At 34.5% G+C, this 17,291-nt stretch overlaps 2 protein-coding genes across 2 annotated transcripts; one reads left to right on the top strand and one right to left on the bottom strand.

The window, feature by feature from the left end:
- The first annotated feature begins 8,901 nt into the window (after positions 1 to 8,901).
- Positions 8,902 to 13,351, top strand: LOC133829868 (putative disease resistance RPP13-like protein 1). The gene is made up of 3 exons (XM_062259688.1): positions 8,902 to 12,241; positions 12,835 to 12,914; positions 13,029 to 13,351. Exons 1-2 carry the CDS (start codon positions 9,002 to 9,004, stop codon positions 12,865 to 12,867), a joined length of 3,273 nt encoding a protein of 1,090 aa, XP_062115672.1. The 5' UTR covers positions 8,902 to 9,001; the 3' UTR covers positions 12,868 to 12,914; positions 13,029 to 13,351.
- A 1,283-nt stretch (positions 13,352 to 14,634) lies between these two features.
- Positions 14,635 to 15,239, bottom strand: LOC133831859 (uncharacterized). The gene is made up of 2 exons (XM_062262267.1): positions 14,843 to 15,239; positions 14,635 to 14,717 (listed from the first exon to the last, which is right to left on the bottom strand). The coding sequence occupies exons 1-2, from the start codon at positions 15,237 to 15,239 to the stop codon at positions 14,635 to 14,637; spliced, it is 480 nt and encodes a 159-aa protein (XP_062118251.1).
- Between the last annotated feature and the right edge of the window lie 2,052 nt (positions 15,240 to 17,291).

Below are 17,291 nucleotides of genomic sequence, written 5' to 3'. Positions count from 1 at the left end.
ACTTCAAGCAGAACTACGAAGTTACTGAGACAGGGTTGATAACGTTGGCTTACTCTTTACTCTGAGCTGAGATAAAATTCACCATGGTGATGGACACCATCATCATTTTCAGGTTTGTGGATTGCAGGCTTGCATTTTGGCTCATGGGATTTGTTTTTTCACCAGTTACTTTTGTTGTTTGGTGATGTAGTTGAGGAACTTGGTTTGGGCTGCTACAAATGTATGATATCCAAATCCGTTCGCATAATTGTTTGTGGCCATCACTACTAACTTGAAGTAGGAATTAGAATCTCAACATTTCTTGACATGTGCCAATTCGGAGGTTTATAGACAAAACATTTAATTTTTCACAAACTAATAAGAAACGGGCCCTCACGCATGTAGCTTTTTAATAATATAACTCACATAATCATGTATATAGTCATATAATAACACGGTAAACCAATTATTGCCCTCCAGACCCCCTAATCAAGACACCAAGCCACATTAGAGAATTTAGGACGTTACACAAGCCCTATTCATAGTTACAATCAACAATCGAGCCAAGTCCTAATCACATATACCACGTATTGGGTGCAATTTTCTTACCTTTGGTCCGAGCACAAGTTATTTATATAAACAATCCCTTGAGCACGACCATATTCTGAGCTCTAGCAGTAACCTAGTCACAACCATAAAATGGTGTTTCAATGAGTTTAAATTCCAAAATCCAATACCGAGACCAATCCCGCGCTCTCGGGACCTCCAATCCCACCAAACAGAGTGGTGGAATCGTCCCCAGAGCCCTCGGGCCAAAACTCCACAAAGTACAAGAATTCATGCTCTGAAAAATAGTACCAGGCGCTACGGTGCCAAAGCCAAAAACGTCAACCTGACAACTCGACCCGCATTGTAGCACCATGTACTGGGTGCTATAGCACCAAAGACAAAGACCCAATGGCGCTGTAGGGCCACCTACTGGATGATGTAGTGCCAAAGACAGAGAACCCAATTTCTGGGTTTTTCTCTTCAGGTTCTCCAAGTCTCAAACCTCAAAAATCAACCCCAAACCTGTCCCAATCCCAGAAACAGACTACAAACAACTATAATACCTCCAACATAACTCAAAAATACAATACTCCAACAAAATTCACCACTAATACTCAAAATCACTACTTGAGTTTTTGAAACTCTAGAACACCAAGAACTTCAGATGAAAATCAGAAAACTCATAAAGAATTAAAGGTTGAAATCATACCTTAATGGCTGAGATAACTTCCTAGCTTTACCCTAATAATTTCCTAGCTCAAAACCTTAAAAAAATCCAAGCTTTTCAATGAAAACTTTCAAGAGTTTGAGAGGGAGAGAACCAGCCGAGAGAGAGAGAGGAAGGGAACTCTGTTTTGGGTTTCCTTTGGCTGAAGAAAGCTATAAACTAAGTCATTAATTTAACACCAAAATGACCCTTTTTCCCTTAAGCCTCTAATTAGCCACTTAATGCTTTTAAAAGGAGTGAACTATATCGAATGGTTGTAAAGTTGAACCATTTCTTGTACTAACCAGATGATCAATGGGTCGAATGAGTTGAAGGAATGAACTATGAAATTTCGTAACAATGGCCACACCATGTTCTATTTCTAAGAGTGTTGAACTGAAGACAGCGTTCCAGTGACACAATTCCACAAAATGATTAGGGGATTAATCAAAATGGAAAAATTTATGAGATGCCCAAGTAATGAAAAATTCCTCTGATCATCCATAATCTACGTTTAGAATGTGTCCTCCTCTACCAAAAAGCACATGTACTTGGATTCTAGCTCCATTAAATCAGTGCAAGCTTATGTCAAAAAGTGAAGTTGTGTTATGGGATTATCGGGACGATCCGAGACAGTCCTGGGGAGCAGTGGGCCAGGGAGTCACAACGGGGTTGAGATTCGGACTCGGGTTGAGTCGAGGGGTAATTCTGGTATTAGTTGAGTTATGGGATTATCGGGACATAGAAATAAATATTTGGAGATATATTTGAGGATAGAATGTTTAGGCAAAAAATATTTGGGGAATTTACCATTTTTGCCCTCGGGGACGTTTTGGTACCCCGAGCCTTGAGGTAACCTTTAGACTTAAGTCATATAAAACAAATAAATAAAATAGAACTGTACAGAAACTGAGGGAAACCGACTCATATCTTCCTTGAGCTGAGAAATAGCTTTTGTCTCTCTCTTTCACTCTCTCTAAGGCTAAACTTGAAGAAACTTAAAGGAATTGCTTGGGAAATTGAAGGGGTTCAGCTGGGAAACTCTAGGGGCTTGAAGCTTTGGGATTGAGGATCATAATTCTGGGATTGAGCTCAGCAAGGTAAGCTTTAAACACTAAGGTTTAGTCTTTAATTTTCTGCTGGTTTAGAGGTTTGCATGTAGTTAAGCTTGCTTGATCTTTGGGTGTTTTAGCTAAGTTTTGGAGCATGCTTTGATGAGATTTTGATGTTGTTTCTGTGCTGGAGTAACTGTGTTGAATATTTAGGAGTCTTAGTTTGGTTTTGGTGATAATTGGCTTGAAGAAGGGATGAAAAGTTGATGGAAATTCTGGGTTTCCTGCTTGTGCCGCGGCCCTAGGAGGGGTGTGCCGCGGCCCGCATGCGCGCACAGCCGTGGGAGGCTGAAGGAATTCGGGCGCGCCGCGGCCCGCGTGTTGGTCAGTGGAGAGCTAGCCTCTGTTTTGAGGCTAGCCGCGGCTCTAGGGGGAGGGGCCGCGGCCCTTAGTGTCAGTGAGGAATTTAATGATATGTTTGACTTGGGAACTTTAAGGGGAAGGCTCGGGATGGATTTTATCACTCGGAGTGATAGAATTCAAGATCCCGGAGGTTAGGGTTACAGTTCGAGGTTATTTGTTGGGTTGGAATTTGATGGTCGGATATTGTTATGTGTTGTGACTAGGGTTCCGGCAAGGCTTCTGTTAGCGGACTGTGCTCGGGGCATCGGTGCTCAGGTAGCTCGGAACTCAGGTAAGAAAACCACTGTTTCCATAGAGCTTATGTGCAGGGCTGAGCCCAATATATTGAATGGAAATGACATGCAGGGCCGAGCCCTATATACTAGAGTTGTAGAGCATGGCTCTTTATTTGTTTATGCTTGAATTCTGTGCTTGTTGCTATACTGTGTTGATATTATATGTGTGATCGGCAAGAGCCGGGAACGGTGTAGACCGGGAACGGCGTGGGGTCGGGAACGGCATCAGGCACGTTGAGTGCAAGGCCGAGAACAGCAAAGGGCCGGGAGCAGCGTTGAGCACGAGGGGTGCAAGTTGCCAGGGCGAGTCCCTAAAAGGATACCTAGGATATCCTCACGGCGTGGTCCGCATACCTAGGGCTTGGTAAACGCCTAGGCGGCTAGGCCGTATGTGTTTAGCCATTGGTGGCCTATTTATATGTTCGACTTGTATTTTGCATATGTTATCTGTTTTGGGTTTTCTTGCTAAGCTTCGGCTCACAGATGCTCTGTGGTGCAGGTAAGGGTAAAGAGAAGATCAACCAACCATGAGCACAGCTGGCATGAGGCGGCGTGTACATGTCCGGCCAGCCTGGCTGCCACAACTAGGGGATTTTGGGAGATGTTTGTAAAGGAACCTAGGTTTTGTCGTCTAGTCGACTCTGAACAGTTTTGTGTTGTAAATATTTTCTAAACTTTGTTTTGGGATCCCAAGTGTAAACTTTTATGTTTAGCAATGAAATCTACTTTCTCTAATGTATTCTTTTAATTACGGCTTAGTTACACGTTTTTAATTTAAAACCTCGATTAGCGAGTTGAGGCATAATTTTAAACACACTTGGTGACGGCTCTAAGGGAGTAGGGCGTTACAGCTGCCCTTAATATCACCAAATGGACAGCTAATTCTGTTTTTAATGATGTTAAAGAGTGTTGTGAATGCCTCTTTGTTTATTTTATTTTCGTTGATAAATTGAACTTTCATTGTTTGCTCTATGACTTCAAAATATTTGACTGAGATATGTATTTTATTTTCAATGAATTCCCATTTGAGATTGCTATTGTATTTTTCGAATCATTTCACTATGAAAAGTTGTTTATAATTTTAAATAATTTTCTGCAATTGACTATCCAATATATCTCATTGACAGAATATGTGACTGTGGAGATACAATTTCTGATCAAAGCAATGAAGTCCATGTGAAACCCAATCTCTCCATCATCTCAAATAAAAACCCACCATGACATTATCTGTAATTAAATGCCTCGGTATGAATGGACTTTGCTCTTCAGAGATCACACTCCCAAGTACTTTCTCTCAACATGTTAGTAAGTAATTTGGCATTAATCTTATACAATACATTACATAAGCTAATACGTGTTAGGATTTATGCCATAAAAGCATGTAAAAACATTTTATTGATTTAAATAAAAATACAATTTTATTATATTTGAATGTTATAATTATTGTTTGAATAATTTTATATGAATATCAAGATAAATTTTATATTCATTTATGATGATATGATCTTGTATTAGTACGAGAGAATTAATATCATATACAATGAATAAAATAGTCTGTAACATATTAAAGTAAGAAATCTTTAATGAATGTTACTAGTATGGTTTACTAAGCATGCGGGATGCGAGCAATCTAGATTCAGATTACTGATGTTGATAGACATCTTGGTAAATATACTGTATATAATAGAGATTATATATAACGGGACCGATATAAATTATTTATCTTTATAAACTTACCGATTGCCATAAAAATTCAATTCTTATCATAATAGATGATCATTTGTAGATCATCTAAATCATGAGTAGTCATGAACTCGTGTTTGTACTTATTAGATCTTTTGATTCACTTGTTAAAGTTTCTTCGTATAATGAGGCTAGTAACTTTTGTTTTGGAGATTCAATATAATGAATGGCTAGGGACATAATTTACAATAATAGAATTCATACTTTTCTAAAGGAACAAATATTGGTTCCTTTAAGTGTTAATTATGGAACTGAATAGTTATTGAGCTCAAATCTATAATTTGATTATAGATTAATTATTTGCTAGTGAATTAATAGTACTTAAGGAACAAGAGGTAATTAGAAGGGTAAAACGATAATTTTGACCAGCTCTAATTAACAAACCAATAATTGGATGGCAAAACTACATTTATTGATTATATCAATGAACTACAAAGAAAACTCTATAAATATAATTCTATAAATACTTAGAGTGCAATTCCATATTTATAGTGGAGTAATATCATGGAATTAACAAGTAAGATTTTTAGATTAAAGAGATTGATTAATAATCTGGTTTATTGGAGCTTCGTAGTATAGGTCCATGGTTCCCAGGTCACTTCTGTCCTACACTGTCAAGGGTAAGTATGTCATAAGGAAGATTTGTAGAGAGAATGACTAAATTGCAAATGAATTAATTTTTTTAGACAAGGAAATAATTATGTGATGATTATGAGCAATTAATTATTTAATTATATAGTTTTTATTTTGAAAAACTATAGGTTAAAATAAATATTAATCATGTTTGGATTAATATAAAATGAGAGATTAATAATTCTCTTATTTAGAATAAGATATTTATTTATTTAAAACTGAGATTTTTAGATAAAGTTAATTTTGAATTAACTGATATTTATTTTGGGACAAATATATTGTCTTAAATATTGATTAAACAATCAAATGAGAAAATTAGGGATACCTCTAATATGTGGGGCTAGGGATTTCCTATCCCTGTGATTTGAATTTTGAATTTCAAATAATTTGTTTATTTAATTATTCTATTTTAAATTAAATAATTAAATATATTATAACTAACCAATTTTAATTAAAATAAAATAAAAATGAATTAAATTAGTTAATTATCTTTAGAAACTTGAAAAGAAGCAATACATTTCGGAAGTGATTTTCATAGACTATCTGTAAAAACATTTTAGTAAATAAAATGTGTGGATGTAAAATGTGTATGTTGGTAAAATTGGATGGCTTATATAATGAATGAGTTATTATAAATACTCATACCCCTTAAGCTTAAAAATTCATCCAGAATGTAAAATAAATAAGACAAAAGTCTTATATCTCTTCTATATAAAAAGTGTGTAGATAACATAAATTATTGATTTTAATATTTTTTTTATTTTTTCTGTTAATTTTAACCGAATATTTTTATATTTAACAGAATATTCATATATTTAACGGCAGATTGTAAACATGACTTAAACTTTAAAAAAAATTAAATAATTAAACAAATTAAAATATGATATTTTTGAGATATTTTACAATGATAATCATTTAATAATAACAAAATCATATATTTAATAACTTAAATCAAATTTAATTAAACTTAAACTTAATATTATATCAAATATATAATATATAATTTTTTATTGTCACTGTCAAATTCAAAAATAAAAAATTAGAACAAACATAAAATTAAACAAAAATTAATAATATAATATTTTAAAGATATTTTATGATAATTTAAATAATTAAATCATATTTATTTAAAAATAATAAAGGCATATATATTATTTTTTTATCTTATAAATTTGTGTGGTAGTTTGTTTTTTATCAAGTGATTGGAGCTCATTTTCTTCATCAAATTTACCAATAGACATGATGAAATACATTATAAACTAAAAATAGTTGATGCATGTATACTACTATCTATACTATGACTTTTTATATTCTTATTTTATTTCTATTATCAATTTTTTTTTTTTAAATATTATTGTACTTTATATATATGTCATGTAGCCATGTAAATATATATTTATGTCAACGTTGTGTTTAGATATCATATATATAGAGATTATTGATATAAATATTTATATATACTATAGAATTATAATTCATTCTATTATATATATATTCAAAAAAATATATAGTGAACCAATTTTTATTAAAATTATAGACAATGTTTAAAACTTTAAAACTAAGCAAACATGCACTAACCATTGCTTCTACCTAGTATATATAAAAGTTTGTAGTCTTGTGATTGAGGGTTTTATTATAATATTCTCAATTAAGTAAAGTTTTGTGTTTGTGTCTACAATTAATTTGATGTGAATTTCTTTGAGATATAAACTTTAGAATTATAAATTTAGGACCAACTATACTTGCTTTGTTTGCTCTATTTGTTTAGCCTTGAATTTCTTACATGTCCCTCATAGTTGATCATGGGACGTTGAGATTTGTAGTTACTTATAAAAGAACCAGTTCCGGATTATGCTAAAATATGCTGTATATAATGTTCAACATATTCTCATTTAATGTTTGTATGTATTGTATTTTTTTAAAAAAAGTAAAAAAATCAATTCTTCATGCTAAATTGTCTACAATGTAAAATAATTTTCTACAATTTTGTTTCCAATTATATCTAGTCACTTTTTCCTGCATTGGTGATTTAAGCTGGTTTAATGAGGACAAACACCATGAATGATCATTTATTTTCTAGTCTTGTTTATTTGGTTTAAACTGCACTTAATCCATTTAGTCACCTGTAATTGAACATGGAAAAAAAATTCCCTTTAATTGAACACTGTTACATCAACACTGAATTATAAGACATCTCCGTTGAGAGATGTAAATAGTGTGCTATATTTGGCAAAAAAGTCAATATATTATATATTTAGTATAATTTTTAATATTGTGCTCCAATGCACAATTATAAAAACTGTTGTAAAATTTAATATTACATTAATGCTAATTTGATATTTATTGAAAATAAACAAACATTAATTATTTTTTTATATTTTATTGTTGATAGTATAAGATAATAATAAAATAATAATGTAAAAAGTATAACATATAATGCAAATAGATAAAAATAATCCTAAACTAATAAAAATAGCATAAAAGTAAATAAAAAATGTAGCATTTATGGTGATGCAAATAGATAAAAATAATACTAAACTAATAAAAATGTCATAAAAGTAAATGAAAAAATGTAGCATTTATGGTGATGCAAAATATGCACCATGATATATTGTGTGTCAACTTTGGCCCAACTTTTAGCATGTGCTAACTTTGGTACAACTTTTGACACACTATTACAAGTTTTTTGTAACGTAAGCTATATTTTAGCAATGCATCACCAATCTAAGCTGCCTATACCAAACCTTTTTCAATAAGGAAAATTCATAATTTATTTGGCTTCAACTTGTAACTTTTGGTGCAAATTTAATATTATTCTCACACAAACTTTTTTCATCAAATTTTTATGCGCCATATATACTGCACTAGAAATTAGAACCGTAGATCAAATATGCTAGCAAATAAGAACATTTTTACTCTGCAGTGTTTGAAGTTTTTCTTCACTTTTTCTATAATGTATAGAATTGAAAGAGTTGCCTTGTAGTAATCTTAATATTCATGAAAGTTGTGTAAATTTTTAAGATACTTTTTTGGTCAATTAATCGTGGATTAAATATGAATTGATAAACTAATATATGACAAGTGTTCTCGATTCTATCTTTACCTTCATAGACTAAAACTTCATAATTCTACCAATAAAAAGATTTATGCATAACCCTGTTTTTCTTATTAAACTCTTATTATTATACTTAAGAGATAAGAATTCTCACACTTCATAGTCCATAGTTCTTCAAATCTTAATATTTAGTGTCACATACCAGAACTGTTAGGTTCTTGATTAGATCACTCTATGAGGTTTTTTTTTAAAAAAATAATGGACTGAAATAACTTTTATGAAGATGTCAGTTTTTGTATAAATAAAAAGTTATGATACCAAGCAGTTGGGCATAGTTCAAGTGGCCACTTGCCTTCTTTTTCAAAGAGGAGGGGCCCACATATCCTAAAAAAATCTAACATCTAACAATGTTGTCCACAAACAATTATAGTTTAGAGAAAACTAAGACCAACGGTACACGACCATTGTCTCACTAGTCATTAGAAGACTTCATTTCTTTTATTGTTGCTTTCAAGATTTGAGTAGTAACGAGTGTTCTAGCCTTTGTTCCTTCAGTACTTTTTGTCCTTCACTTCAGGTTTTGATCATGGCAGCCGAACTTGTAGCTGGTGCTTTGCTTTCTGCTTCACTTCAGGTTTTGTTTCAACGATTGGGCTCTGAGGAGATACCCCAGCTGTTCCAGGGGAAGAAGCTGATTCTAGACCAGCTATACGAGTTGAAGACCATGTTGTGGTCAGCTCATGCACTGCTCAACGATGCTGAGGAGAAGCAACTTCTAGAGCAGGAGGTCAAGATGTGGCTTATCGAGCTTCAAGATGTGATCTATCAGGCTGATGACTTGGTGGACAGGATTGACTATGAAGCTCTGCGATCCAAGCTTGAAGATCATCAATCTTGCAGCTGCAATTTCAGCAAGGTACTCATGAAAATTATGCGACCCTTTATTCCGTCCACGTTTGATAAAACTGTTACGCTTGATTCCGTGGAGATACTTCGTAAGCTAAAGATCCTTGTTGATCAAAAAGATGCTCTTGGCCTGAGAGAAGGTGCTCAGAACAAACCTTCGCCAAGGCCACCAGCTCCTTTGGTAGAACATGCTGATGTTTATGGGAGGGATACTGAGAAAAAAATCATTGTTGATCAGTTGCTGAAAGATGATGTTGATAGTGGTAGTAACATTTCTGTTATCCCGATTGTTGGAATGGGTGGTCTTGGCAAAACCACTCTTGCTCAAGTTGTTTATGACGATGATAGAGTACAAAAGTATTTTGAGCTAAAAGTATGGATTACTGTGTCGGATGAGTTTGATATTTTCAAGATAACGAAAGAGATCTTTGAGGGGGTCACCACCAACAAATGTGGTACTGAAAACTTCGACGAACTTCGAAGGAAATTGAAGGAAGCATTGAGGGGGAAGAAATTTCTATTTGTTCATGATGATGTTTGGAACGAGTCTTATTCTTTGTGGGACACAATGAAGAGTTCTTTTGAGTCTGGAGCAAATGGAAGTAAAATTCTTGTGACTACTCGAAGCACAATTGTCGCGTCTACCATGGCCACTGGGCAGGTTCATCATCTACAAACTTTGTTGAATGAAGATTGTTGGCAGTTATTTGTAAAACATGCTTTTGGAAATAATTTTGACCAGAATAGCAACAGAGATCTGCAAGCGCTTGGTAGAAAAATAGTGGAGAAGTGCAAAGGCCTTCCTTTAGCAATAAAGTCTCTTGGTGGATTACTGCGCTGTGAACAAAATCCCAAAAAATGGGAAGACATACTTGGCAGTGACACATGGGAGGAATTGTACAAGAAAGAGGGCTCCATTCTTCCAGCTTTATGGTTGAGCTATCGTCACTTACCTACACATCTCAAGCAATGTTTTGCTTATTGTTTCATATTTCCCAAAGACTATAAATTTGAAAGAGACACATTGATTTTATTATGGATGGCTGAAGGGTTTTTGCCAATGGATTCAAAAAGTAAAAAGATGGAGGAATTTGGAAAGGAATACCTTGAAGATCTCTTATCAAGGTCATTCTTTCAATGTTCGAGTAAGTATGCATCCTTTCTCCAAATGCATGACCTCGTGCATGATTTAGCCATGTTTGTATCAGATGATTTTTGCTTTAGGTTGGATTTGAGTAGTAATGTCCAAAGCCTTCCAACAAAGATTCGTCATCTGTCATATAGGAAAAACTCTTACGACCTCGACAAACTTAAGGGTTTGAGTAAGGCTATTTCTTTGCGTACCTTTCTAGCATTACCATTGCGGATTTTAGGTGGACTAAGCTTTTCAAACTATTTAGTCCCGTACAATGTATTGCTTACAAAGGGAAGCTGTTTAAGAGTGCTTTCTTTAAGTCAATCTTCTATCAAGGAGTTGCCGGATTCAATTGGTAGTCTAATACATTTAAGGTATTTGGACTTGTCTGCTACTGAAATCGAAGAGTTACATGAGTCAGTTTGTAGTTTGTACCATTTACAAACTTTATTGTTGTCGCGGTGTATAAATCTTTCTCAATTACCAAGGAATATGGGAAGACTGATCAACTTGCGTTACTTAGATATTGATGGTGTGCCTTTGAAAGAGATGCCGCAAGGAATCAGTCAGATGAAATGCTTGCAACTCTTACCAAAGGTAGTATTGAGTGACAAACGTAAGGATGACGTGTTCAAAATTACAGATTTAGCAGAGCTTGAACATCTAAGTGGAAGCCTTTGCATTTTGGGTTTGGAAAATATTAATGATGCGACGGAAGCTTCAAAGGCTAATTTAAAGGATAAGAAGGACCTTAGGGAACTAACTTTGAGCTGGAGCTATGATGCTGTTGATGCTGATAGTTCGCAAAAAGAATTAGATGTGCTTGACGCACTTCGACCACATACAAGCTTGAAGCATCTGGAGATTGAAAGTTATAGAGGTACAACATTCTCGAACTGGATTGCAAATGATGCATTTTCTAATTTAGTATCGATTACCTTGCTAAATTGTAAAAGCTGCTGTTATTTACCACCACTTGGACAACTAGCTTCTCTCAAAGATCTCAGAATTTATGGATGTGATAGTGTGTATTCAATAGGTGATGGGATCGATAGCAGTGGTCCTCTATTCACTTGTTTAGAAAGATTAGATATTTGGAATATGTTGTGGAGAGAATGGTCATTTGGTACCGAAGCTATTCTTCAAGAAGGTCAAGTGTTCCCTCGTCTAAAACGACTTCGGCTGGATAATTGTGCCAAGCTTAATGTTGGCTTACCCGGTTATCTTCCATCATTAGAAAGTCTCGATATCTTTAATTGTGTAGAAATGGAGTATTTGCTTCCGAGAGCTCAACAGACTGTCACAGCCCCACCCTTTCTTCATCGAGTATTTATAAGGAACTGTCGTGTGTTGGAGTCACTTCTAGATTGGGGATCACACTCCAAACTAAAGACACTTTCTCTATATGACACAAAAGTGCTTTTTGAGAATCGTATTAAATGGGATCTACAGAAACTCTCATGTTTGGAACGCATAGAAATCACAGGATGGGAAGATGATTCGTTTCCCGACGAAGGGCTCCTTCCGATCACTCTTAAGACAATTTTGATCAGAAATTCTAGCAAACTTGAGACCCTAAATGGAAAGGCTTTTCAACAACTAACATCCCTTACGTCCTTGTACATTACAAGCTGTAAAAGCCTCCGGTGCTTGCCAGAAGAAGGGCTGCCTACTTCTCTGACTCATTTATCAATACAGAGTTGTCCTTTGCTAAATCAACGATGCGAAAAAGGAGGAGAAGATTGGCCTAAGATTCAACACATCACAAATCTAATTTATAATCAGGTACGTTTTCTTCTTTTTACACATTTATTTTACAGTACCAATTGCTATTAACTCAATGTCAACGCAACAATGAATTGAAAAACCAAATTTAGCTACACTTATTCTTTTAATTTTAAAAATCATACAAAAATATTGCAATGTGTGTTTTCAGTTTTAATTTTCAAAACTATCCTAAAACCAGATATATATATTTGTTTTTTTATTAAAGAAAAAATGAACCATCTCTTGTAGTAACTGGATGATCAATGGGTCCGGATGAGTTGAACGAATGAACTATATCATCAAAAGTTTTTCTTTTAAAAAATTAAGGAAAGAGCTCTACATTAGGAAGGAAAAATTTGAAGTTTAATAGCTTGAATACTAGATTATGTTGATGTGGGGTTTTCCTCTGTTTTGATATAATGTTTATGAATTTTGCTGAAGCCTAACCAAGTATAATTCTTTGTAACCATATATTGGATCCTAAATTATTTATAGTTTAATATAGCTTTACCATTAGTTTTTACTTTTTTCTTTGAATTAGTCAATTATTTTGCTGCAAGTTTCCTCCTTTTTAACACATTTTCTTTTGGCATTGCATCCAAAAATCAAAGAAAATTAAACGGCAACAAGGAACCTGGATATGAAAGTGAAAAACTTGGAAAACCACTGCAATATATGGCTGCTTATGATGGTATGTTTCTACGGAAACCTGAGTTCATACTTCAATCTGCTCTATGATTTTATATTCGCTCTGTTCTTGTATTTTATCTTGGTATGCTAAACAAAAGAATCTGTCTTTCTGAAGGAATTTCCCGTGCATGGACAAGAAGCAAAGCTGTGGCAAAAATGAGCACACCATGTTTTTTTTCTAAAGAGTGTTGAACTGAAAACAGTGCTCCAATGACACAATTCCACGAAATGATTAGGAGATTAATCAAAATGGCAAAACTAATGAGATGCTCAAGTAATGAAAAACTCCTTTGATCATGCACGTGTATAAAATAAATATCTAGTAGTATTCTCATTTGAACTACTCTCCATTCTTGTATCTTTTTTGTGCTTACATTAATATTTTTAGAAGAATACTGTGTTTAGATTTGATTATCAAATGTTGGAAATTTACTGTTAGCTCAATATATATATATATATATATTTAAGCTCTACAAATCTGAATTTTTAGCGAGTCATACTAGAACTTCAATGTTCTTTAATCACTGTTTGATATTTTTAAACAATAACAGATTGAACTTAACTTTTATATAGAGATATATGATGAATAAGTAGTTTAGGTATTTTAAAAATGCAGCAGATTATGAAAGTCACCTACCAGACTTGAGCAATGATTAATTGACTCTAAAATTCAGTGGGGAAATTCTTGTACAAACTGAATTCTTTCAAATAAACCCTTTTATTTCAGCTAAAACACTAGTGCTTAGTGTTACTTTTTTATAAAAACAATGACTCTTGGAGGTTACTATGGCAGATTAAATACCAAAACTGGCTATGTGCTCAGATTGGATTGCCACCACTAGAGAAGTGTAAAAGAACATAAAAGAAATGAGAGACCGATACAAGCCCAAATTCACAGGCATGAAGCAGAAGAACCTCTGAATGAATTTTTCAACACAAAATGCCTATACTGAACCATGAACTGCACATATCATCCAGTTATCTAAGTTACCATGCTCAACTTGGGTATGTGTGTATCTGTAAAGGCTCCAATATTATCTGTTGAAGGGTTAAACTGTTTGAATCAGGGCCTTTTGATGATTGATATTTATTAAAGCTCCTCAGAATCACTTTGGGAATACACTTGGCATAAAATAAAGATTTAGTATTCTCATTTGAACTACTCTTCATTCTTAAAAGGCCACAGATTAAGCAATGAACCTTTTTAAAAACAAAATTTCCTGTGCCATATTATATTCTCTGGCAACTAACATCCCTTACATCCATGAGTATTAATAACTGTAAAAGCCTGCAGTGCTTGCTGAAACAACGATGTCAAAAAGGAGGAGAAGATTTGCCTAAGATTGAACTTAAACGCGTAGCTTCCATGTTCACAGACCCCTGTGGAGTCATGATGGTGATGACTGATAGCCTATTCTTACTTCCCTGTAAGTAAGTTCTCTTTCTTTTTCCACTTTCTTTTTTTTAAAAAAAGGAGATAGAGGTCAAAAAAGACCTCCTCTCAATAACATTGAAAACTCTCACTTATGGCGGAGGAATACCGTGGTAACAAAGGGAAAGTAAGAAACAAAAATTACGACCATAAATACACCCACTCCCTGCGAAGGTCCAAAAAGAACACACCCTCAAAATCTTTCGTTCTATACACCCACGTGGCTACCCAGAACCTGATTTTATCCCAAAGAGAGCCCACTGAACAAGAGGACTCTTCAAAGATCCTACTATTCATCTCCAGCCAAATAGCCCAAAAAGTAGCCAGGACGGTACACTGCCATAAGCGCACCATCCTCTTTCCTCCCTCTAACTGAGAAAGGAACAAGTGCGTACAAGAGAAAGGCATACACCAAGAGACCCCGAACTCATGTAACACTTTATTCCATAGAGCACTGGCGAACGAACACCGTAGAAACAAATGACCCACTGACTCACTCTTGTTTTTACAGTTAACACACCAATTTGGCGACAAGTAATGGAAAGGTCTTCTCCTCTGCAAATTATCATGGACACTTAACTTGTCTAAGAATAATAACCATCCAAACACTTTAACTTTGGAAGGAACACCACTTTTCCATAACCTCTTTGGCCATGGCAACTCTGGGCCTAAATGAGCATAGGCCAAACTATGAAAGGCCGTCTGGCAACTGAAAACCCCGCTGCTGTCTGAATTCCAGATCCTTTTATCATCCAAAATATCCGGAAGATCCACATCCATAAGCAAATCTAACATCTCAATCAAGCTAGGAACCTCCCTATCAAATAAATTCCTTCTAAATATGAAGTCCCAACCTATTCCACCTAATCTACTACCACCCTCCGCCACTACCATATCTTTGATCGAAACATTCACTGCCTCAGACACCCTGAATAAATCATTGAAACGCAACCTCAAGGAGCAGTCACCAATCCACGTATCCTCCCAGAAACGAATCCTGTCGCCCCTTCCCACTTTGAAGTAAACCCAACGCCTATACTCCTCATACAGCAAAGTGATGTCTCTCCAAGGACCACGAACAGACAATCTACCCCCACAATCTGTATCCACTTTCAATGCAACAAAGTGTTTTACTAGTAGTATATCATTTGCAATGGCCACGTGACCATTTCTTTTTTTTTTTTTTATTATTTTAATAATCAATCATTTCCTTTCAGCCTTTAAAAAGAAATACTTGTATATAAATAATAATAATTTAATTTAATTTATTTTTTCGTTCACTAGATGCCCCCTCAAGCAAGCGCGAGTCATTTATGTACACGTGTCTTGCTTGAGAATTTTGTTATTATTATTTTTTTTTTTTGTTTTTTTTTTTTTTTTGACATGCTTTTTTTGTGTGCAGTATGTCTAATTTTGGGGAACTTGGCTCTCAACGAGCTCCCCATAATTTGGGAAGAGAAATAGAGATTGGGCCATCTTACCACCGCTCTATTTCATTGACTGAAGTTCAAGCATTCAATGATCATCAAGACCCCGTTTCTTTATTCAAGATTGAAGATGTAATTTCGGGTGACTTAAAATATCATTCTTCACTTGATGATAATGTTGTTCAGCACACCCGAGGCTTCGGTCCCAATTTCCAAGCTAAAGTTCTTGAAGATGTTGACAATAAAAGGGATGCTGATATGGCTTATCAAGTAACTGATGACTTTTATCCAAGCCTTCATCGTGTTTTAGCAGTGAAAAAGGCCAATAACAACTTTTTCTTTTATGGGCATGCTGAATTCATGACATATCTTATCGAATGGACAGACCTTATTTTGCGTACGAATCAAGGTATTTTAAATCAGGCTGGGATTTATGGTGCTGTTTATATATGAAGATATCCATTCAATTTTGCAAGATCTGTATGGCGGGCTTTTTCTGAACTTTGGGGTCTTTTGTCTAACACCTTTCATCATAGTAGCGGTGAGATGGGAATATCTCTGTATGACTTGAAGGTTATTGGAGGTTTACCTATTTTAGGGATTCCTTACGAAGAGTTCATACCTCTTAATGAAAAATTGGTTAGTGGCACTCCGTATCATTCTACTACTGCAGAACTTTTAAGGCTCCATGCTCAAAATTATAATTATTTGAAGAGCGTCAACGTTCGTGATAAATCAAATAATATAAATGTATCTTGGGAGCAATGGATAGAATTTTTCTACAGAGGGTCAAAGATGTTTAAAGGTACGAAAGGAAACTCGACTCTCGAGACCTTAGGAAGAGTTAACCAAAGGAAAGGTGAACCAATACTAAGTGTTAACCCATTGGTTCAACACGAACATCTTAGTCGCTCTATAGTTGAGTCAGTGAGAGTTGACAAGTGTTCAATACTAAGTGTTATGAAGAGGTGTCAGTCAAATTGATCAAATAGGCAGTTAGTTAGTTTAACCGTTTTAACGGTCAACTAACTCAGCAAAATGAAGAAACCAACCAAGGGTTCAAGACTGTTTTCTGTAACTAGTGTCTGATTTTGATAAATGTATTTCATTTTATGATGCAAGCTAATTAACCAGTATATAAAGTGTGCTAGGCAGAGAGCAAGTGAGAAAAGAGAAAAAGACCTGTGCTTTAGAGTTTTGATATATCTTCGTACGTAAAAGCTTTTACCTTTGTAAATCTCCTGTGTGTTTTCGGTTTTAATTTTCAAAACTATCTTCAAAACAGAAATATTTATTTGCTTTGTTTTGTATTAAGTCATACAATGTAGAGAACTAGTTTGTTTTGATTTTAAGTTTAATGGGATCAATATAATCTTGCCCACCTATCTATATAATCAATCAAGTTGTGTTTTTCACTTTATTTTTTGGGTAGTAAACAAATCACCGCTTAATAAATTGTCGTTTTGATTGGATTTGAAGCTAGTGCTTTTTACATCTCTAGAGCTATAGCTACTGAAGC

The sequence above is a fragment of the Humulus lupulus genome, chromosome 4 (genome assembly GCF_963169125.1).
Source record: "Humulus lupulus chromosome 4, drHumLupu1.1, whole genome shotgun sequence".
In the NCBI taxonomy this organism is placed as follows: domain Eukaryota; kingdom Viridiplantae; phylum Streptophyta; class Magnoliopsida; order Rosales; family Cannabaceae; genus Humulus; species Humulus lupulus.
This window is presented reverse-complemented; position numbering and strand designations above follow the sequence as displayed.